The sequence below is a fragment of the Tursiops truncatus genome, chromosome 13 (assembly GCF_011762595.2).
Source record: "Tursiops truncatus isolate mTurTru1 chromosome 13, mTurTru1.mat.Y, whole genome shotgun sequence".
In the NCBI taxonomy this organism is placed as follows: Eukaryota; Metazoa; Chordata; class Mammalia; order Artiodactyla; family Delphinidae; genus Tursiops; species Tursiops truncatus.
The window spans coordinates 46,952,809-46,976,798 of record NC_047046.1 but is presented as its reverse complement, the minus strand read 5'-3'; the positions used below and the strand labels follow the sequence as shown (position 1 = coordinate 46,976,798).

Genomic DNA, 23,990 nt, shown 5'->3' with positions numbered 1-23,990 from the left:
TCACCCACCATTCTATCCCCCGTGCCTAGCACAGCAATTGCCAAACTGAGAAGGAAAGGGGTGTTTCAGAAAACCCACCAGGTCGGTGTGGGGAGCCCCTAGGCTCTATGAGGACCTGGCAGCAGTGACACTGGAAGGGAGGGGAGCTGCTGCATTTTTAAGGGTATTGTCATTTCTGCCAAGAATTTTTAGTTGCATCCAGATATCTTGGAGCCCCCAAAGATAGCTCCTCAAGCATTTTTTTATTTCAGAAGTTTTTCTTAGAGGCCTGCAGAGAAACTCTTATGTGCAGAAATGTGAATCCTGCCCTCCGAGATCTGCCTGCAGCACTAGGACAGTGTTTTCACCTAGTAGGTGTGCAGGAATCATAGCAGGTATGCTTCTTTAACCATCATCATGGGCTACAGGACCAGCATTCACATCAGCAACTGGTATGGAAGCCAAGGACTTAATAAATTTTCATGGTTTAGTGTTAAATAAAATTAAGAAGGGTGAAGCCCAGTATGTTAGTCAGGCTTCTCCAGAGAAACAGAACCAATAAGGGGGGGGGGGGGGTGTAAAATAGAGATTGGTTGGTTGATTGATTGTAAGAAATTGGTTCATGCAGTTGTGGAGGCTGGCAAGTCCAAAAGCTGGAGGCTGGAGGCCCACGGAGGAGCTGCCATTTGCTTCCAAAGGCAGATGGCTGGCAGAATCCCCCTTCTTTGGAAAACCTCAGTCTAATTTCTCAAGGGATTGCGTGAGGCCCACCCGCATCACGGAGGGCAATCTGCTTTACTCAGTCTGTTGATTTAACTGTTAATCCCATCCCCAAAAATGCCTTCACAGAAATATCTAGAATAGTGTTTGACCAACCATCTGGGAACCGTGCCTGAGCCAAGTTGACACACACACGATCAACCATCATACCCAGTAAGCTGCCCTTGCCTGTGCTGTTAACCTGCTCCAGGAAAGCTCTGAAGTGCTGCAGGTCTATAGAAGACAGCCTCTGCGTGAGGTTCAGATTCTAGTCCGATCATCTAGAGCTTATATGTAAGGTGCCCAGAATATCCAAAAGAACCTTAAAGAACCAGAGGTCTTTGTTACTTACATAAAGTTCAGGAGCTTTGCTGTTGTTTTAGAGGTATTGAAGCATCATGGTTTCCTTGTTTTGTTTTGTAGTTTGCATTGCCTTTCAAAAACAAAGTGCATGCACTCACCCCCAGAAATCAGCATCTCATGTTTTTTTCCCATTTTATAGTTGAGGAAATATATTAGCTTTTATGCCAGATTGATGGCCATTAAGTGGCTGGGTTGAACCTAGGTCTTCTCATTTTATATTGAGCCTTTCCCCTCTTTCCCTAACCCCTTGTTCCATAACATCTCATTTCTAATGGAGGAGGGAGGGGAAAAGAGAGAGAGTATGAATGAATATGAAAATGAATATTTACAGAACTCCTACCTGAATTCAGTATAGGAGAAGTAAAAAATTTTACCAGATTATATGCTTGCCTTGACCCCTCTGGGGCTGTGGCTCTTTCAAGCCAGAGGAATTTAGGTTTGCTCTCCATTCCTTTCTAGTTCTACATTATGGGTGACTATATTTATGGACAAATAAATATTGAAACTCTAAAGAAATCACCTCCTTCACTCTCTGGGTCACATTCCCTACTACCCTGTAGCATTTAAGAGTGTTTTCACAGTCATCACGTCTGCCAGGTTTGGGTCTTGTGTTATGCCTCCTTCCAGTTTGTTTGGTTAGTTAGCTAATGTGTTTTGCATTCAACCAAGGAAATTCAAAATACTGTCTCCAAGAGAGCCAGCTAGAGTAGAAGTGCTGTCCAACTTGAGAGTGGTAGGCCGGCTGAGTTCTCTGGGTGATGATTGAGCAAACCACCCGCTAATTTTAGGCTGGGAAAGGATGGGGCACAAATTGAGTTTTCAGTAGAAAAATAACGTCCTGCTAAGATGTCCTATAACCTTGGAAGTATCTTCTGGCTCTCTAGCTCTTGGCCATTTTGAAGGTTCATATCCCTACTCATTATCGGATTAAGTGTAGTGAAGACTTCAGTTTTGAAACTGTAACTTTCTGCCTTAGATCACCTGGATCTGAAAGGTCACGAAAGCGAAGCTTGTCCTTCTTTCCTATGACTAATGTAGGTGGGAAGCAGTGGGCCTCAGGCACCCATAAGTGGATAAGCTGAGCAAGAGCACGCAGGGCTACAGAATTTTCCTGCATTACCACTTTCAAGCTTGTATACCAGATACTGAATTGTAGTGCAAAATGTGTATTAATTGCCCGTACTTATAGACATATTGTAACTTTTCAAAAAATTTTATTGTGAACACCATCTGCCTTGGCTTGTGTGGATGAAGTTTAAGTTTATAGCCAAAGCTCCATTTGGTCCTGCACAACAAAATTGCATATGGCTTTGTTAGTCCCAATTCTGGCATCTCTTGGAGCTAAAAACAGTCCATTAAAAATAAAACATATGGGGCTTCCCTGGTGGCGCAGTGGTTGAGAGTCCGTCTGCTGATGCAGGGGACGCGGGTTCGTGCCCCGGTCCAGGAAGATCCCACATGCCGCGGAGCGGCTGGGCCCTTGAGCCATGGCCGCTGAGCCTGCGCGTCCAGAGCCTGTGCTCCGCAACGGGAAAGGCCACAACAGTGAGAGGCCCGCGTACCGCAAAAAGAAAAAAAAAAATTAAAAAAAAACAAACATGTTTTCCAGAGATTGATTTCCTAGAGGCAGTGCAAAAGTACAATGTATCTTTGCCTTGAATATAGAGATGACATTTAATAGTTCCTAGTTTTGAACTTCCTAGATTATCTCACTGAATTTTCATGACAAATCTGTGCAGTAGGTAGAACAGTTGTTTTATAAAATAAGTGGAAACAGAGAAATAGTATTCACCTAAAGACCCCTGGACTGCATATTTTTAGCAATTCCCATTTTTGGTTGCCTACTTTGAGTCGAGGGACTGATTCTAGCTGGCTGTGTTACCTACATCTGCTAATATTATTTAATCCTCATAACAACCTGTGGAGTCGCTGGTAGGGTTCTCACTTTATAGACGAGGAGGGTAAGTTTCAGGAAGGTTAAATAATCTAAGGTCGTGTTGCTGGTCAGGTAGAGCTCTTCTGGTCTGAAGTCCATGCTTTTTCTAGCCTTCAAGCTTCACCTCATTACAGTGTTTAGATTGATGTCATTAAGTTCTGTGGCCGTTTATGACCCATATCTGATTTTTAGTTCATCAGAGCGTTTGAGTGGGGAATAGGTCAGAGCCAATGGAAATTTGACTTGTTGGATCCTATGGTTGCTGTATGCTAACTTTTATAGTAATAAAATGCTATATAAATCCCTGTGTTTGTGTTGCTTATGGCAATCAAGATGTTTCAACTAAAAAAAAAGTATATTGTCAGGGAATTAAGATACTTAAATTCAAGAAGTATTTATAGAGCACCAGTATTTGCTAGGTGCTGTGTGATTGGTACTTTCATGTCTAGTATTTAATATGATTTTTACAATGTTCCAGCAGGCCTTAATTATTGCTTGTTTGCAGATAAGGAAACCTAGCCTCAAAAAGAATAAAATACTTGGGGAAGGATACACAACTAGTAAGCAGAGCTAGAGATACACTGGGGTGTTTCGCTTCACGTCCATTACTTTTAGTCCAGTGTTAATGTTCACAGCTTCCAACATGCTCTGTTGCTACTGTGGTCACTCTGCCATCTCTCAACCCACCATCAACACAACCCATTCCTTGTCATTTGCATACCCTCCCTTGTGAATTTCAGAAAATTTTGTCATCAACCCAGGGAGCATTTCCTGAATTGTAACTAAAATTGTCTATGGGAGATCATGCATCTAAAGAAGGTACTATATTATGCAGCCATTAGCATCTTGTTGAGGGACCTCTGCTTTTCGGAATTCATTTCACAGAAAGCAATGGAGTTATCTATCCATCATTTCTGAGAAATAAAACAAGTGATGGATACTTGTAGTTCTAATCAGGACAACTCATTACATCTTCAATGGGTGTTTAAGGAGACCTGAGGTAATTGAACATGGTAATTGTGTTGCTGTATCTGAAGGGTTTGACTGACACTTGTTTTGTTTTGCCTGAGCCCATAATTGCAGAAATATTCTCCCATGGTGATTAGTTCCCAATTTAAAATTGACTGTTTCGGGCTTCCCTGGTGGCACAGTGGTTAAGAATCCACCTGCCAGTGCGGGGGACGCGGGTTCGAGCCGTGGTCTGGGAAGATCCCACATGCCGCGGAGCAACTAGGCCCATGCGCCATAACTACTGAGCCTGCGCTCTAGAGCCCACGAGCCACAACTACTGAGCCTGCGAGCCACAACTACTGAGCCCGTGCACCACAACTACTGAAGCCCGCCCACCTAGAGCCCATGCTTCACAACAAGAGAAGCCACCGCAATGAGAAGCCCGCGCACCCCAACAAAGAGTAGCCCCCGCTCGCTGCAAGTAGAGAAAGCCTGCGCGCAGCAACGAAGACCCAACACAGCCAAAAATAAATAAATTTAATAAATTTAAAAAAATAAAATTGACTTTCATTAAAGGTAACTCCATAATGAGACCAGTGAGGACCCAAGGTGTGTGCTTTAATGATAGTAATTCCCTCCTCACTTGCTGCTTGACCAAGTGCACAGAGAAGATGTAAGGCAAAGCCTTCCTCTTAAGTCCTGCTTGAATTGCAAGAAAAGAGGAGGTCGAATTACATTGCCTTTAAGGTCCCTTCCAGCGTTAGCATTCTGTGATTCTTTGGAATATTCACCAAATGGAAGTTCAAAAATTGATTCTGCTTTCACACTGAGAGGGAAGAATGCCCACAATTCAATACAAGATTAGAAGCTGCAGAGAGGAAATAGTTGTCTTGAGTGAGTTCTTTTATTGGAAATCAGCCTTGTACTACTGGACAGGAAATTAAGTGCTTGCCTGGGTCATTAATCATTGTGCCGATTTGAAAATTAGCAGTGGGGGGAGGTGGTTATTTTGAGGAGGAAGGAAGGAGTGGGTGGAAGGAGCGGTCCTGAAAGTTCCCCCTTCAGAGTGGGCATTAGCTGGAGAAGATAGAGTGATACCAACCACCCCCATCTGGTGCAGGTGTCTCCGCTATTTCTGCCAAGTCTCCTGATTGTTCCCACACATCTCCTACTCCAAACTCTCCCATCTCTGCCAAGAGGAGGGAAAGAGAAAGAATTCTGGGATTTTCACCGAGAAAAGGCAGAGAAGTGATCATCTAATGGGGGTCATATTTCTCTGTTTAGCTCAAGAGGGATATTATAAGGGAAGATGATAAGATTGGGATAGCCATAGTTCTTGTCAAAGTTACATTGAAAAGAGACAAAAAGAAAAAAAAAACCCACAGCAAAAATATGAGTAATAGGTTATATCATGTCAGGACAGCTTGTGTCCTTCAAAACAACTCCAACTTTTACTGTCTCTCTCTTCCCAAGTAGAATCGCACTCAGGAAATCGTCTGCTGCCACATAAAGTTGGAGCTTTTTTCTTCTGTTACTTGGGCTAGAAAAGTATCAAGACCATCCTTGCTTTCCTTTTCCATCCTCCCTCCCGCCACCTCGGTATGTAACAGTTTTAGAGTGTTTGCACTTTTCTATGTATTTTTCCTCTAAGGTGAGAGGTTTTGGTAAATAAAAACTTGGCAGCAGATTTTATTTCCACAAAAATAACAATTCTGACATCTCCGGGTATCATCTCTCTCAAAGGTGTTCCCAGGGGAGTTGAAATATACCACTGGACTTTCTCATCACTCATCAGAACTGCCTTGGAAATTGGCACCCCTTGCGGTCTGATTGACTAAGCCTTCTATAACACTCTCTCTTCTCCTAGGGATTTTTCTGATGGGAAAGTGGCTAAATCAGGTTGGGAGTTGAAGCATTTGGCTCGGTTACGGTTTGTGTGAGGCTTTGCTCTTTCTCTGTCTCCAGACACTTGCTTCTTTCTGACTGTAGTTTCACAGTGTTCCTAACTGCTGGGTGTTCAGTATGGTCCTTAGCGTCCCTGATGAATCCTGTCCTGAATCGTCCTTCCGAGCACTGCAGGGGCTGGCCTGCTTGGTGGTCGCTCTCAGGCTTGGGTGGAACAGAAACAGACTGCTCCGTTCTCCCTACAGATCACACTCTAGCCTGCATAGAGATCAGCATCTTTTCCCCAAACTAGTCACAGCTGCTCCCACCCTCACCCCCATTATTTACACCAGGGTTGAGTACCTAGAGATAATTCCAAAATTTAAAAAAAAAAGAAATCAACACCAGGTGAAGCGTCATTGTCAGCACGGGAAGAGTCTTTGGAGCAGCTAATGAGGCAAAGGATGAGATGTGCTGCTGTGAGCCAGCCGCCTCTTCACAGGAAGTCACACAGACTTGCAGTATTCGGGGCTCTCCTGAGTGAAAACCAGTAGGCCAGGTTCCCACTTGGTTGGAGTTTAGCTAGCTAGCTCGAGAAGTAATGTCAGTTACTTGGGAACTCTTGAAGTTCTGACTTGGAGAACTGGATCCCAACAGTGCCTTTAGGGGCCTTCGTCTTCTGAGGATGCACTCCTGCCTCCTAAAACCTGGCTCTTGTAGTCATAATGACTTGTAATGGCCAGAGCCCTGGTCTCCTCCATTCCTTCTCCTTGACTCTGTAACACCAGACACCAGCAGGAGCCGTCCTTGAAACTCTACCTCCCACTGTCCGTGGCGGTCCACTCTCCTGGCTTCTCTCCATCTTTTCAATTCCTTCTTTGTCTTCTTTGGTTCATCCCTGCTGTGTTGGCCTTAAGACTCTGCCTGTTTCTCTTTCTCTTTCTCCCTCTCCCTCCCTCCCTCCCTCCCTCTCTCTCCCTCCCTCCCTCTCTCTCCCTCTCTTTCTCTCTCTCTCTCTCTCTCTCTCTCCCTCTCCCCCCTTCTCTTCACGTCTCCCTCTCTTCATCTCTACAGAAAACCTAACCCTCCCAGCTTCCAGTGTCACCTCCTGTAGGTGACTCCTTACTCTTGACCTCTCCCATTCCAAAGTTCCACTGACTGCTGAATACACTTCCACTTTATCATCTCAGCTTCAACTTATCTGAGGAAAAAAAAAAATTTTCACCCCCTAAACCCTGCAGTGTCTGTTTTTGTCATTGTCATTTCAATCCATGTCATAGACCCCCATGTTGGTCCCCATACTCTTTCTCCTTTGTGCCACTGTTCCCAGGAGAGGGCTCAAGCAGACTTGCAGGGACGTGTATGAGGTCGTTTCCACGTACGAAGCACTAAGCGCCAAGCACCGCACTGAACTCTTTCCTGGGCCCTGTCCCACTCAGTCCTCACAGCTTCCTGTCAGCTGACCAGTGGGAAGGGACTGTGCTCTCTCTACCCAGAGGTAGGAGCAGATATCGCCCTTTCCCCTCCTCCCCTCCGGACATCCCAGGACTGACTGTGTACTTTGGAATAGGAAGAGGGTGTGGATTGTCAATCCAGGCTGCCCGTGAGGGCAACGCCCTTGGGGATTCTGTAGCTGGAGACTCAAGTGCCTTCCCTCCTTCTTTGCCCCCCTCCCTTTTTGGAGTTGCAGGACTTGGTTCTGGGGTGCCTTCCCTGTGCCGGGCTCCTTTGGCTCTGCCTGGGGGAGGAGAAAAATACACGGCTGGCATAGGCTTCGGCACTGAGTCTGAAAGAGGGCAAGAGGAGGAGCCGAGAGGAGTTCAGTGTGCCCTGACCAGTGGCAGCTTCGCTCTGACGTCCTGCCTTCCTGGCGCTCCTTCATTCATTCAACCAGTCTGTCTGTGTGTATCGCAGAGGGACGCTGGGCAGCACGCTGGACACTCAGCCCCAGCTCTCCCCTGTGACCGGAAGAAATGCACTTTTTACAGCTCATTTTATAGTTGATTTCACTGGAACCATGGTAAGTGCCACAAGTGTGTGGCAGGCACTTGTTGGTCGGGGCTCTTCGCCACGCTGTCTCCTGGCTTTCCACGTGAGGAGTCGCGGTGCAGGGTGGCCGCTGGGCGAGGCGCACACCCCGTGCGCCAGCGGGGCGTCCTCTGCCCACAGCATGGCAGTAGGTGGAGCCCACCCACCCGTCGCCAAGTCCATCAGGCCAGCCCCGCCCAGGGCTCCACCTGCGCTCAGGTATTCTTACCACCTCCGGCGTTTTCTCCTCACTCTTCCACCTCCACGTTCTCGAATCACCCAAAGCCCAGCCCACCCTCAGGGCCTCCCTCGTGTCCCAATTTCTCCTCTGTCCCAACAGTGCCCTTGTGCTCTGTCTCTCCTCTAATATTATAGCTGATGGCTCTTCTGTGAGGAGTTGTTACGGGTTCTCAAACTCCATACAGGCACTGGCAGTAGCAGGATCCCCTGGAAACTTGTCAGTAATGCAGTCTCAGTCCGCCGGCCCCTACCGTCAGAATCCGAGCTGGCGGTGGGCCCAGCAGGCTGTGCTGCAACAAGCCCTCAGGTGATGTTGATATACACCAGTTTGAGACCCACTAGTGGTGTCTCCTTTAGAATTTAATGGTGTGTTACCTTATTTTCTTATTTCATGTTTCATAGGTTAATATTTTGTTTCCACAACGAGATTGTAAGTCTGCTATTTTGCCTACATTTCGTCTCTTTACACAGTGTTATTAACAGTTTAATATACATTTGGTTGCACCCCTGAAAGCTGTTCCAATCAATTTTCACCAATTTCCATATGACTAGTAATTTCATCTTGGTCTGCTTAGGAATCCGTGGTATACGTAGAGCAATAGTAAATTCTTCACAATCTCTGAAACCAGTTGAGAAGCTCTTATTGGTATAGAGTGCATAACACAGGAAGGGCTGTAACCCGCAAACCATTCTTTATGGGTTTAAGTGTGGGAGAGAAATGTTCTTAAGATGATTAGATTTTGCTACTCACACAATGGATGGCAATAGAATGGAACGGGTTGGGGGGGTGGGGACTTAGTATGACATCAGTTTGATGGAAATGATGAAATAAAAGAAGGGGGAACAGATTTTTTGTGAGTTAAAGTACGTGGTTAGGTTGGAAGGTATTTCCCACTTCAAAGGCTAGGGTCTAGTTATGTTGGCATGTTTCTCTGGGGGGGCCTGTATGAATTTTGAGGAGAATGCTGTAAGGCACCTGTTGTTTCAAGGGAGAATATTTTTAATGTGTTGATCAAACCCAATGCTTGACCTGTAAGACATTCAAATTTTTCCCTTCTTTTCTTCTTTCTTTTTTCCTTCCCTTCTTTCCTTTATTCTTTCCTTCCTGAGATATTAAAGTGTTAAAGATACTAGTGATAGATTTTTCTCTAGAAATAACAGTCTGGGAGAAGAGTTTATTTATTCTATTTCATCATGATAGTCCTTTACCTTCCCACCCTCCCATATGCAGCCATTTAAATGTGTTTCTGGTGCCTTCTTTCTTTGGATGTGTTTTTATGAAAGCACAATGGTTTATGTGCAAGTACTTTAGATTTACATAAATTATACTGTGTTTTAAGTCTCATATTTTTTTTCCATTCAGCCCTGTGTTTTTAAGGATCCGCTATGTTTTTCTTTTTTTATTTACTTATTTTAAATTTATTTTATTGAAGTATAGTTGATTTACAATGTGTTAATTTCTACTGCACAGCAAAGTGATTCAGTTATACATATACACACATTCTTTTTCATATTCTTTTCCGTTATGGTTTATCACAGGATATTGAATATAGTTCCCTGTGCTTTACAAAGATCCACTATGTTTTTAAAATCCATTCTTGTTTTACTGTGTGTTCATATGCTCTCCCAAGAATGGGCAGCAAAAACCCTGCTGCTCTGAGCATCCTCCTGCATTCTCCTTATGCTCTTGTTTGAACATTTCTTGGGGATGTGAACCCAGGAGTGGAATTGCCGGCCTCAGAAGTTTGTAGAATTAATTTTACTACCTGGTGTCAGATCGCTCTCCAGAATGGCTGCCCCAGCCTCACTCCCATCACAGTTTAACAGGATTCCTTACCCACATCAGGAATGCACCATTTTTGTCTAATGAATGTGAAGTAATAGCTCTTCATTTGCATTTATTTGACTATTCAGCTTCTTGTCACCTGCTTGATACTTTTTTTTTTTTCCCTGCCTCCTGCTCTGTAGGATAGCCTTCTTGGTAGATTGTCTGTTCATTTTCTGGCCTACCATTGTGTTAGCGGTGGTGTCTTTTTTGGTGATTTGCGGCATTACATGGACCAGTTCAGATATCAATCTCTTTTTCAGTTTTGGGCTTCGCAAGCGTCATCTGTTCCATCACTGCTCTGCCAACTTTTCCCATGAAATCCTTTACTGAACAGAAATCCCTAATTTTAATGTAATGTAATCGTTATTTGGCCCTATAGTTTCTGCTTCTGAAGTCCTTCCTTGCCTGTAGGTGATGTCAGGTAGGGATTCATTTTTAGTTTTTCTCTGCACAGTGAGCCAGTTTTACCACAGCGAAGTCTGAATATCTTTTCCAGTTATCTTTGTCACATAATATAATGATGCCTTCCATTTCCCTAACTCTCTCGAAATTCATTCATTCCACAAAAGTGTTTGTATATGTTGAAATGACTCAGAAGGCTAGAAGAATAAGCTGCCTCTCATTGACTAGTAAGAATAACACTCATGAAAACAATGTCAGCACACCCTTATTCTGGCCTTGGAAAGTTTCAGCTGGACTCCAGGTGGAAATAGAGTGTAATTGCCGAAAGAATCTATCTGTTGACATTGGCTGTTCTACTTACAGGGAGTTGATGATATCAGCCCGCATGAACTCAGGTCCTGTCTCACTGTATCCTATAGTGATTAGGTTTATCAACCATCTAATCATTTCAGATTTATGAATTATTTACAGGGCACGCTAAACATGCTACCCTAAATTATTCACATCTTAAAAACTGGATAGGCTTCCCTAGTGGCACAGTGGTTGAGAATCTGCCTGCCGATGCAGGGGTCCGGGAAGATCTCACATGCCACGGAGCAACTAAGCCTGTGCGCCACAACTACTGAGCCTGCGCTCTAGAGCCCGAGAGCCACAACTACTGAAGCCCGCTCGCCTAGAGCCCGTGCTCCACAACAAGAGAAACCACAGCAGTGAGAAGCCCTTGCACCACAAGGAAGAATAGCCCCCACTCACCGCAACTAGAGAAAGCCCACGCGCAGCAACAAAGACCCAACGCAGCCAAAAATAAATAAAATAAATTAAAAAAAAAAAAACTGGATAGGCGTTGGAAAAATTCAAATGTATGTAAATGAGAGAGGAGGAAACACAGAGACTTGTATTTTTTTTCCCGGTAATCTCTGAGTGTCTGAAATATCCTTAGCACTCTGCATGCTGCCTTGAACAGAGTACTAAGTAAATAAATCATATGCTTTGAACTGTTATATTAGTTTGACCAATAGTTAAAATAGGGAGGGAAAATGAACTCAGCCCTTATTTTCATTTCTCTTATTGAATCCAGGCAATAAGAAAACAATATTTATCATCTTACTATTAATCAAATGCATACTGCTCTTTGCTGAATATTCTTGTACATACATGGCCTAATTTAATCTTTGCAACAATCCCATGAAGTAGGTATCAGTTTCAAGTATTGCAATTCCTGTTTGTTTTCTTTGATACTGGTTTTCTTCACTATAAGCTATCATCACCTTAGTATAGTGAATTTTCTATATATATTTGCATATATATATATTTTGTATATATTTGCAAGGCCAAATGCTGCACTTTCATCCCTCTTCCTAGGAGCCAAATATTAATGAAGACAGTGTTAAGCCTCTGTATCAACATGGATATAATCTACCAATTTTTTGATGATTACTCCTAATTTGACAGATTATTAGCCATCATTTCCATTCAGCATCTATATGGGTTCTCAAATGTTATAAATTCTTACAGTTGCCTTCTAACATCCCTGGCACGTTAAATGTTTTTGGTTTTTATTTTTAAAGAAATAAAATTCTACAACCAGAAAAGGAAAAAGTCAAATCCCCTTAGCACAGTTTCAGAAATCACAGTCACTGACTCACCCCTTATTGTTCTTTTTAAATTTCCCCCAGAGATTTAGGTTTTTTAAAAGCCTGATCTTACATTAGAAACAAGAGTATTTTTATTTAAATGTATCTCTGTGCCCTGACAAAGTCACTCCTCTCTGTAAGAGTCCTTCTTCTCTCCAGCCTTGTTTATCCCATCACACATTCCTGCCAGAAGCAGCCCTGTTTACATAACTGCCCCCGTTGGATGGAATATTTTACTGAGCGCAGCCCTGCGCTCACACCACAGCCTGTTTAACATGGAACAGGGACAGACCTGAAAGGCACTAGAGAATGCTCAGTGAGCTCGATCTGCAGTGAATAAAAGTGGAGGCATTTGGATGAAAGTGAAGCTTTGCAAAAAGGGAGCAAGTGCAGGGACGTGTTGTCAGCAAAGACCAAAGCAAACCAGAGGAGAGAGTAGTTCTCTGGTGAAGGGGTGGAGGGGGAAACCTTCCGATGGTTCTGGAGTGTCGGACATAGGTATGTATTTACTGTTTGAAAGCGTGCCATTCATGAAACCCTTGAACAGAAATGGAGCCCTAGGTCTCAGAGCCACAGCATGGCTATTGCTTCTCCATTTTTTAATTAAAAGAAAAAGATTTAACAGGAACGAAGGGCTCTTTGTCCTGTAGGGCCTTTTCCTTTTACTAGAGTTTCTGTTTTTGTACTGCAATTTTGACTGATTTCTAATAAGCGTAGGACTCTCCTCCACAGCACTGTGGTCACAAACATATTAGAGTAATTGTGTTTTGAGGGTGATACAGTCTAACTGGAATTGCTCTGCATTGAGCAGAGGGTACAGTAGGCAGCTTGTCATAGAGAAGATAAAATTGGCCATCTCCCATGCTTTGTCTTTCTGTCCCAGAACCAGGTGGCCGTGCTCCACCCTGAATCCACATCTTCAGCATTTCTTTCTCCTCTCTTCCTCCCAGCTACCTAGCTGCCAATTGTGCCACTTCTTTAAATTTAGAATGCTTCTTAATGGCTCCTCTTCTGGAGTTTTGCCCAGATTAATATAAGAAGGAGCTAACGCTGTTCTCCTAACCAGTACCACATTCCAAAGAGTATCGTGATTACATTCCTTTTCATTCGTGACAGGTACATCTTTATCTCATTTGACTTCGCTCTGATGTTCATTGAGCCCTTATCAAGTGCCTCTCATCAAGTGAAACCCTTTATGTAAGTTTAATCATCCCAATAGCTGATGTTATGTTAGTGTTACCGCCCTTGCATTATGGAACTAGGAGACACACGGAGGTGTAGAAGGTCATGACTTAACCAAAGTTGCCCAGTGGGAGGGAGAGCCAGGATTTCAACTCCAGAAGTTCATATGCTTAACTGCTGTGTGAAGATGTAGAGGCAAAATGATAACCAATGAGTACGTGCTAAGCCATGAGAACAGAGCATGCCTGGCTCCAGGAGTGCCATACCTCAGCTCTGCCCTTGTATCGACTGCAAGCCTTTGAAGAGTTGCCTTGTTGGTGTGTGTGTATATATGTATATGTGTATGTATTTATATATACACATACGTACTCTTTATTTCAGAGTAGTTTTAGTTCCAGAGCAAAATTAAAGGGGAAGGTACAGAGATTTCCCATATACCCCCTTCCCCTACACAGACACAGCCTCCCCCATATCACCATGCCCCGCCAGAGTGGTACCTTTGTTAAAACTGATGAACCTCCATGGACACATCATTATCACCCAAAGGCTGTAGTTTACATAACGGTTCACTTTTGGTGTTGCACATTCTGTGTGTCCAGACAACTGTATAATGACATGTATCCACCATTATAGAATCATACACAATAGTTCCACTGCCCTAAAAATCCTCTGTTCTCTGCCTACTCATCTCCCCCTCTCCACTAATCCCTGAAAACCACTGACTTTTTTACTGTCTCCATAGTTTTGCCTTTTCCAGAGTGTCATATAGTTGGAATGATACAGTCTGGAGCCTCTTCAAACTGGCTTCTTTTTCTTAGTAATAAGCATTCACGTTTCCTCTACATCTTTTTTATGGCTTGATTGCCTCGCTTTTTGTAGCTAAAGAATTTGGTGAAAATGTACCCCTAGCCCTTACAGAAGTGCGATTTAGGACCTCTCCAGTATGTTTTCATTGAGTGTCTCTGCTAGCTTTTCCATCTTTAAGTCCATGCACTGAGCCAAGGTGGGTGTTAAAATTTGAGGATTCTCCCCACCCCCCTTTGATTATGCCGAGTACGCTCTACATCAGAGTTTTAAGAAACCATTCGTGTTTCTCTACATGGAGTTTTAATCAGTTCAGTTTTGGCCTGAAGGTTCAAAACTAAATCCCTTATAATCAAGGCACTTTTTTTCCTAATGAAAACCACAGCTTGAGCAGCTGCTTGTATTATTGTCTCTCCTCTGTGGTCCCACTGGTGTGTGGGAGTTTACTGTTGGGCTGTGGAAAAGGGAGCAAATGAGAATCCAAGAAAGGGGTCATGTTTCAATAGAGGAAGAATGGTGGAATGTTAAAATCCTTGAGTGTTTTCCTCACCCTCCCCACACTTTGGACATGCAGTTTGGCTCTCTTTTTCCTTTTTAAATACTTCCATAAGGCATGGAAGAGAAGCATATATCATATGAACCGTAGTATTGAAAACTCTTAGACCTCAACTTTGATTCTATACAGAATACCTTCATTTTTGCCTGTAGTTGTAAAATGACAACATAACTTTAAAGTCTTTCTGTGTTGTGTATGTCCATATTTTGTCCATCTGCGTTGGTGGGGTCTTCCTCTCCTTTGTCTGGGTTGAAATTGTGTTTATCTGTGTGTAATTTTTTTTCTTGCATCAATTTCTGTCTCATTTTCTTTTTTAAATTTGTTTCCATATCTCCTTTTCGCCTCATTTTCCCTGCTTCCCATTTTCTCTTAACCTTTGTTTTCCCTTCATTTTTTTGTACTATGTGATTTTAAGCTCTACAAATAAAAATTGAAGTTTTACTTCTGCTGTTTGTAACTTTTTATGTAACTCTTTAATGTAGATAAATAGATCATTTTCTATTTCTCCAAAAGGATCCTACCTCAAATAAAATTGCTTTTTACTTATTAGAACCTTGATTTTTTTTTTTAATGTGGGTTTTTGATCCATAATAGAAGCAGCTGCTTCAACCCAGCGACTAGTTCCAGTGCTAGAGATTAGAAAGAGGAGCTGGGTTCTCTTTCCACCGAATGGGTGAACTATTGGTGACACTGTGTACCTTCTATGCTCCAGTCACCCTAAGTTACCCAGAAGTGAAGATAGGTTTTATCATGTAACCAGTTGCCAGGGTCATTGTGGGGATTAAACAGGACCATCTGAATAACCCTCCACACTATCAAAGAAGAATTCGTTGCATATGTAAATAGTAAATGACCCTTCTTCCTACTAACTTTGGGGAATTTTTTCAGTAACCGACAAGGCACAGTCGGCTCCTCTCTCTGTCAACCTCATCCTGAGGAGGGAGGTATTAGTGGCTTGGGGAAGCAGCACAGTAAAAGTGGGCTTAGGATGAGAACGCACGAGTGACCGTCCTGGGCTCGCTATTGACTTGCTGTGACCAAAGACATATTCCTTAATCTCTGCCAGCTTCAGTTTCCTCGTGGGTAAAGTCTCTAATAATCCCCGCCCACTACTGTGGATTGTTGAGTGAGGTAATGTGTGTGTGAACACCTTTCGATTGAAAGCAGGCTCTCGGTGGAGTCATCCTGACATGGCTCCAGTCCAGAGGCTCAGACTCCTTTTTCTTTTGTTATTTTGTCTTTCCACATCCTGTCGAGTCTCTTTCTTAAGAAGCTGGTCACTTGGTATGCGATTCCCTCTTCTGATTCTTTGTCAGTGCTGCCATTTAACATGTTCTGGCCTCAGAGTCAGGCAAGACCTACCATCATCCGTTACCACGTTTCGATGGAATACCTGTGGTAGAGGCCAGAAGTAGAGGGAGCTCGGCTATGTCCAGGCAGAAGGCTGTCAGCAGTGTAGGTCTTAAATGAGCTTGCTCATAAGCTTAGGCTAAAAGCTGTAAACGGAGGCCTCCCACTTAAAGTCATCCTTTCAATTTGAGGCAAAAGGAAGCACCCCAAGAGGCTAGACTTCCCACCTAAATTTCTCAAATATTTCCTGATATCTGCCCACTCACATGGCATCACGTCAGTCAGTATTGTGTTAAGCCCTGTTCAAACCACAGCCACTCCCTCCTGTCTCGTAGAAACCCAGGGTAGTCCCTGGGTTAGAGGAGACTTTTTTATTTGAGTGAATCATTAAAAACTATTAATAACTAGGTGCATTTACATTTTTTAAAAAATCCAGGTTTCCTGCCTCTGGAAATCAGCAGGTGCTGGAGCTCTGAGGTGGCCATCTCCACCTTTTTACTAATTTTACTAATTTACAGCTTCTCTGGTCATGTAAATATTTGATTTTGGTACTCTGGAAGAAATACATACATATTATATATATTTACATACACACATATATATGTATTTCTCCTACTCTGAACGCCTGTTCTTCAAAGCAAGCATTTAGTAAGTTTCTAGTATGGACTCAAATTGAGCTGTCAGAGAAGCAGAAGACATGATTCCTGCTGTCAGGGTGCTTGTGGTCTAAGAGAACAATACAAAAACAGGTGAAATAAGTAGGGAATAGTTCAACAAACTCCGGTGATAAATATGAACAAAGATGAGCATGGGCTGAGGTTGTGAGGGAGAGCTTCATGGATGACACTGGACTTGAGCTCATACTGAAATTCATTCCCTCATTCAGCTGTTATTTATTAAGTAGCTGCTATGTGTCTTGCACAGTATTGGGCACCGGGAATAAATAGGTGATTGACACACCCCCTGCCTTCTTTAGAGAGTTTACTGTTTAGTTTACAAAGACATGTAAACAAATGAGAATGATAAAATTTACATGCTTGGATAAAGATCTATAGACAGTGAGATCACACAAGAGTGCGGCCAGGTATATACCTGAGCTAAGAAGATTTTTGATAGAGTAGGTGAAGCGTGAATTGGTTTTGGATGAATAGCTTGGCCAAACCTGGGAATAGAGAAAAGGTATTCCAGATCTTGAGTTCAGTATAAGAAGAAGTATAATTCACTGTGGATGGATCTAGATGGATTTTAGCATAATGAGAGGAAAGTAAGGGTCAGATCTTGGAGGGCCTATATATTCTCTACAAAGTTAAATTTTACAGGAGGTGGAAGGCCTCCAAAGTCTTTTAATCAGAGGGTAGAAGGGCATACACCCCCGCCCCGAGTCTGTCCTCCACTGCCTCCACCCTGCCCCTCCCCAGAGGCTGACCAGCAGGGCGAAATCAGCAGACTCTCATGCCCTTTGATTTCCAGCTAAGTTCAGCCATTGGATAGATAGCCCCAGCAGGAGATGGGCGGGTCAAGGGAGGAAGCTGGTCATGGTCTTTATATTCTCCAGCTTCATGGCTCCCTTGAAGGATAGCTTGGGAACAGCTGCTTCTCCCCTTCTCAGGGCAACCTTATTTACATAACGTTCTCCTTCCTGTAACTAGTCCCTCCCCCTGGCACCACAGGCCTATGGTGGTGACCTCTTCTCTGATACTGTCCCTAGCTTCTCACTCTGCTTCCCCTGCAGCCCACCCACACCATTATCAGTGACCCTGTTGTAAATAAATCCTCTGCAAATTATCCTCATTTAAAATATGATTCAACTTTAATTTTAAGCACTAGTGGAAAGAATAGTTTTCTGGAATGGAAGTCAATGGGTAAAGCAATCAACTGGTAAAACTGGCCAAAGCGAGAGATGTTGTAGTTTGTTCAAGAAAGGGAATGGAGTTGAATTGACACCAGTTGAACGTGAGGGATTAGGGAAAGGGAGGGGTTAAGGATGACCACCCGGGGTTCTGACTTGGGTGGCTGCTTGATTCAGAAAGTAGAAAGATGAGTTCAGTTTTGCACGTGTTGATTTTTTTTTAATTAATTAATTTATTTATTTTTGGCTGTGTTGGGTCTTCGCTGCTGCACATGGGCTTTCTCTAGTTGCAGTGAGCGGGGGCTACTCTTCGTTGCAGTGAGCGGGCTTCTCATTACGGTGGCTTCTCATTGCGGAGCACGGGCTCTAGGCACGCGGGCTTCAGTAGTTGCAGCACGCGGGCTCAGTAGTTGTGGCTCATGGGCTCTAGAGCACAGGCTCAGTAGTTGTGGCGCACGGGCACGTGGGCTCAGTAGTTGTGGCTCACGGGCTCTAGAGCACAGGCTCAGTAGTTGTGGCACATGGGCTTAGTTGCTCCACGCCATGTGGGATCTTCCCGGACCAGGGATCGAACCTGTGTCCCCTGCATTGGCAGGCGGATTCTCAGCCACTGCGCCACCAGGGAAGCCCCGCATGTGTTGATTTTGAGAGAGATCTTTGTGGAAGAAGTGTTGGAGATATGCACCAGGTATTGGGTAGACCAATGCGGAATTCAGGAGAGATCTGGCTGGAGGGAATGTTGGTGTGCTGTCAGCTTGTAGGTGGTCCTTGAAGCCAAGGTGATAGAGGGGGTCCCCCAGGAGAGCTGAGAGAGTGGGAGGCCCACAGATGGATACCAGAGGTTTCGGCTCTCGTTTCGTTTTATTTACACACAGAAAGTCAGCCACTGGGCTGAAGGGAAGGCGAACGGTAAAACCAGGGCTGTGAAAGGAGATTTACCGCAGGCCGTGCTCATCACCAGGAGTGATAGGGACCAGGGAGGCATGAATCATGGGGAGCCCCACCTTCCCAGTAGCACGAGACTGACTTCTCACTGCCTGTTGACCATAACTTCCCAGCCAGTAGCAAACGGGACAGAACTGAATTTGGCCACCTCTGACTCTCTCTGTTATCTCTACGCATCTCAGCATCGTTGCTGTCTCTTCTTCATTAGCAAAATTTATTTCCATTTTTCATTTCTGACAAGTGACCTTCTTTCCCTCTGAGTAAAGGAGAGCGTGTGGTCCTACCGTCTGTTCAGCATCATACAGGTGCTTGAAACTTAGACGCCTCACGTAGGACTTTGGGCCTCTTAGCTGTCTGTGCCTAATGTATCATCTCTGTTGAGGCGAATCACTGTGATTATCTTGAGGGACACACACCAAAGAATGGATATTTTCTAGATGAGAGTTATTCCCTGTCAGCAGACTAATTATGTAATATAGTTTTAGAAGCACATCATGAAAACAGTGCAATAATAGTACCAGTCTTTGCTTTTTACATATTACCTTCAATTTCTTTAACCTGTCATCGAGGATCGTGGTGTTGGATTCGTTCCTGGGAATTTCAGGGTCCTGCTGAGAGAACAGCTCTCACAATGGAGATGGTTTATGAAATTAACAAAACCGTTGAAAGACAATGCAGTTTCCTCCCTCTCCCGGAACAGGGTTTTGACAGTAACGTCTCAGAACAGATGTTTCAGCGATCTCCAAATGTTTTCATTTGGTGGCACAAAGACTCTGTTATTCATGAAATGGTCTGTTAAAAAAATTAGTTCCTCCATGTGGGGATTGTGGGAAGATGTGTTGTATAAATTGATTTCACATTTTGTCAGGAAACCGGCTCTTAACTCTTTAAATTGGCTCCAGGATTTGACTCTGACAAGTTCCGACTTCCAGGCTACAGCAGTCACAGGGAACAGAGCAACACAACGGCTCAGCATCTTTCCCAGAAAACTTCAACTTGACTCATCTGAGAGGGTCCTATTCTTTTATAGGAGAATAGAAGCCATAAAATACAGTGAGAGGAGGTGGGCACGTTTGCTTTTCATTTGCATTATTCTCCTAATACAATCCTCATGTGCAGCTTAACACATCTTGATTTTAGACTCGTATTTAAAGGGAAAACTGCCATTCTAAGATGAACATGGGCCGGCTTAGGGTGTAGTTTCAACTACCTTACAAGAGACCTCAGGATAACTACTTAGGTGTGTTGGTCATTTTCATTTCTGATGTCTGATGTCTTTCATTTCTTGATGTCTCCCTGCAGGACAGAGGTCAGCAAACTGTGTGGCCTCAGGGCCAGATCTGACCTGCTGCTTGTTTTTGTGAAGTTTGATTGGAACACAGGTGTTGCAATTCATTTACATATCGTCTGTGGCTGCCTTTGAGATACTTCGCCAGAGTTGAATAGTTGTTAACAGAGGCCATTCAGCCCACAAAACCTAAAATATTTACAGAACAAGTTTGCCAACCCCTGAAATAGGAAGTTGCATATATCCCATGACCTGGTATTTAAAACATTACATTAAAACATTTGATACATTTAGATTTTAAAGGTATTTGTGGGGTGTAAGAAGTATAAAATATTTATTTGGTTTTAGACCATTAAACATATGACAAGAAAATGTTTAAAATAATAATATATGTACACAAAGAAACATGAACTAAAATCGTACAGGACAATATAAAGAAACTATATGGAAAAGAGGAGACAGAAGTTAATGGATGATATTGGATATTCAATAAACAGTTAAAAGAATGAATGAGAGGAATCAGTTTTTCTGATGTACAGTATGTTCAGATGTGAAAACATTTGGTCATATTTAGCTGCTACTTTGTTTTTATTCTTATTCTTTCATCTGTGTATGTTCATCATTCCCAGAATAGACTCTTGTCAGTGCTCCCATGCGTGTGCTTCTGAGGTCTTCCTGTCCATCTTTCCTGAGATGACACACACAGGTGAGACTAGAAGGTTAGAATTTATACAGCTTTACTATTGACATCACAGACACACCAGATAGGATTATTCATTTGGTTCATATGCCAGAATGTATTTGAGGCTGCTAACAGTAAGAGATCTCAGACACAAGAGAAAAATAACTAAAGAATGCTTGAAGAACGAGCACCCAAGTTGAAAGAGAAGAAAAACGGTGTTAAGGGGATAGAGGTGCTTTATATCAAGAAACCCAGGCTCTGTTCTTTGAACCGGAATATCAGCGATCACGACAGACAGAGCAAGGAAAAGAAAATATAAGCGTTCTGAAGCTGTTATTTCATGAGATGAAACATCCTATTTTATCAGGAGGTATTCCATCACATGATCTTTTTTACGGACGTGAACAGTATCTGCAGTTTTAAGAGAAGGCAGAGACGTTCTCCACCCACATGGATACAGCAACCACTAGCCACATGGGCTTTTGAGCGCTTGTAATGAGGGTAGTGTGAACAGAGGTGTGCCGCAAGTGTAAAACCTACATGGGATTTAAAAGACTTAATGTGGAAAAAATTTAATTAATGATTCTTATATTGAATTTAGATGTATTGGTTTAGCTAGAACCATATTATTAAAATAAATTTCACCTCTTTTTACTTTTTTAATGTGGCCATCATAAAACACATAATTGCATGTGTGGCTTGCGTTGTATTTCTGTGAGGCAGCACTATCTGTAGGGTGATGTCTCATCTGATGTGAAAGTGTTAGGATTTGGTGACACATCCTTGACTTGTGAATGTCTTTCTGAAGGGACAGAATGGAATTTAGTATAGGCATGTAGCTTTCGGGTAATCTGTTAGCTCAGAGATTGTACACCTGCAGACCACTTGGCCTGCATACAGATCCTCCTGCCTTCGGAAAGCTTTTCTAAAATATTGATCAACATTTTAAAATAAGTTAAACTATTTCATGCTCGTGGAAAGATAATCTGTAGACTTTCATAAACTATACTTGGTTTAGTGATGGTAGCTCGACTTGGCTTCCAAATCTACAATTTATTTTGTTATTCTGCTAACAAATTAGACAATATAAATTACAGTTGCAGATAATTGGAAGTGTTGGCAAATATCTGATGTCTCTGTCAGATGATTCTGGGTATTCCCACCAAATGGACCCATAAATTTGAACTCTTACTCACTGGTGACTACTTTTTTCCCCTTGTGTATTACATCCTGGTGCTGAAAGACTGTTTCATCCTGGAAGATAGTTCCAGTTGCTTATCTAATCTGTTCTTTGGTTGGATTGGTCCCTGAAAAATATGTCTTGAGGTTCTGTACCTTATTCAGATTTGAATGATTTTTAAGTACACCATTGCTTTCTTTCTCTGTTGAGTGAAAACATTCATCTGTAGTTCAGAAACAAACCTTGTGTATAGTAATGTAGTTCACCTTTTATTTATAACTTTGAAAACCTGCAGTTATTTATGCATTGCTTCATTGTTTGCTAATTCCAGGACTATATTTATTACACAGTTATTAAGTACCTATTGACCTTAGACATGTTGAATTTGGTGCTAATGGGACTTCCAAGTATAAATATCCAACAGGCCCTTAGATGTCTCTAGAAGTGAAAAGAAATGTAGACTGTATCAAATATATTTATTATATATTTGTACAGTCGTTTGTACAAGAAAAATTCAAATGTTTAGCTTCACTGATCTTCAAAGAGATGCAGATTAATACAGGAAGGAGATGCTTTTCAATATGCATTGAATTGTCTAATTCAAAAAATACTCAGTGCTGGCAAGATTGTGCCCCAACTAGGAGGCATGTAGCCTATTCATAGAAATATAAATTGGTTTTGGTATTTTGGAAAAAAATACAGCTGTGCATGGTAAACATAAGGAATTGTGTATTATTCTTTGATTTAATAACCTCACACTAGAAAATTTATCCCTAAAATGTGAGCCAGAAGACAAAAGAAAATCTCTTTGCAGAAGAGGGAAGGGAGCCCAGAGTTGCTGAGTGGCTACTTGTGCTGAGTACTTTGCATCATCTCACTTAATCCCCACAGCAGCCCTATGAAGTGTCCCCACTTTACAGGCAAGGAAGCAAGGCTCAGACGGATTAGTAATTTGCCAGCATCATAAAACGTGTACATGACAGAGTTCCCACTTACATTAGGCACGTGCCAAACTCAGACTGACCATGTAAGAATAGAAAAATAGTTAAATCCATTATTAAGTGCTGTGCAAGTATTGTAAGTGTCATCACGTGGGAAAATGTAGGAAAATACAGAAAGAAACAGTATAAAACTGTAGATAAGCCAGTTGTTAAAAATTTGTACATAGACTAAGTAGAATAATGACAAATGAAAAGTTTAATTTGGCAGAATTTGTTTAAATAAGTAGTATTGAGATTACCATAATCTTTTTGATTTTTTAAAAATTGTTTTTTTTATGAAAAAGGTACAGTCCAGCGTATTTTGTATTTTCAAATGTGTTATTCATCCCTCTACATTTTCTAAAAGGTACATGAGCTGTTATGTCTAGGTGCATCCTCTATTTTGTCCTCATCACCTATCCTTTAACTCTTGAAAATGCCTCCATCGAGGTTCATCGCTAGCAAAAGCCCTACATCCTTAAACCCTCCTCTGAAATTACTTTCATTTTGTTAAAACCCAAATCTGCATATGCCCTGAAAACACTGCTTCCTTGAAGGCCTCTCAGGTGGTAGCTCTATTTTTTTTTTTTTTGCCCCAGAGTTGAGGGGATATAAGTGTCTCTATGGTCTTCATTGCTACCCTGACCTTCACTGCTCCCTAAAAACTCAGCTGTAAATCTCTTGTCATCAGACAGCATCCCCTGCTCCCCCATTGTTGGTACATTCTCTACCAAGCCTAGGATTCCTCCCTCATTTCTCCATGGTTCTCACTCCTGGCTCACTGCCGTTCTCCCCAGCAGTGCTTCTCTCCTCACCCTTGGAGATTTCAGTGCTTACCTGTAAGATTCATTTGATACCCCTGGCTTCTCAGTTCCTTTAGCTTCTCACCACCACAATGCTTGCCTCCCATGGTCGCCCCCTCGACCACAGCATCTCCAACAACTCCATCCCTCCGTGATCTCAGTCGCATACATACCACTCTCTGACCTCTCTCCTCTGCCTGGTTCTCGAGCTCACTCCTCCAGGGCACGGAAATCAAGTCTGTCAGAACCTGCCATCTGTTGATCCCATGATTATTTTCATCCTCTTCCCTCCCTCCCAAGACGTTGGGTCCAGCTCAAGCTCTGTGAACTCCCTTGCATACATCCTGCCTGCTTTGTCCCTCTTTCA

General features: G+C 42.8%; 1 protein-coding gene across 5 annotated transcripts in view; it reads left to right on the top strand.

Moving 5' to 3' along the window:
• The window catches only part of GAREM1 (GRB2 associated regulator of MAPK1 subtype 1), a 209,513-nt gene that overhangs the window by 124,544 nt on the left and 60,979 nt on the right, over positions 1 to 23,990 (top strand). Inside the window, exon 1 of one of the 5 annotated variants that reach the window (XM_019930430.3) lies at positions 20,597 to 20,684. The exons of the other annotated variants lie outside the window; for them this stretch is intronic. Within the exon in view, the coding sequence (XP_019785989.2) occupies positions 20,672 to 20,684 (13 nt within the window). The 5' untranslated portion in view covers positions 20,597 to 20,671. Of the gene's footprint in view, positions 1 to 20,596; positions 20,685 to 23,990 lie in introns of those variants that run through there. 5 annotated transcript variants of the gene reach the window in all.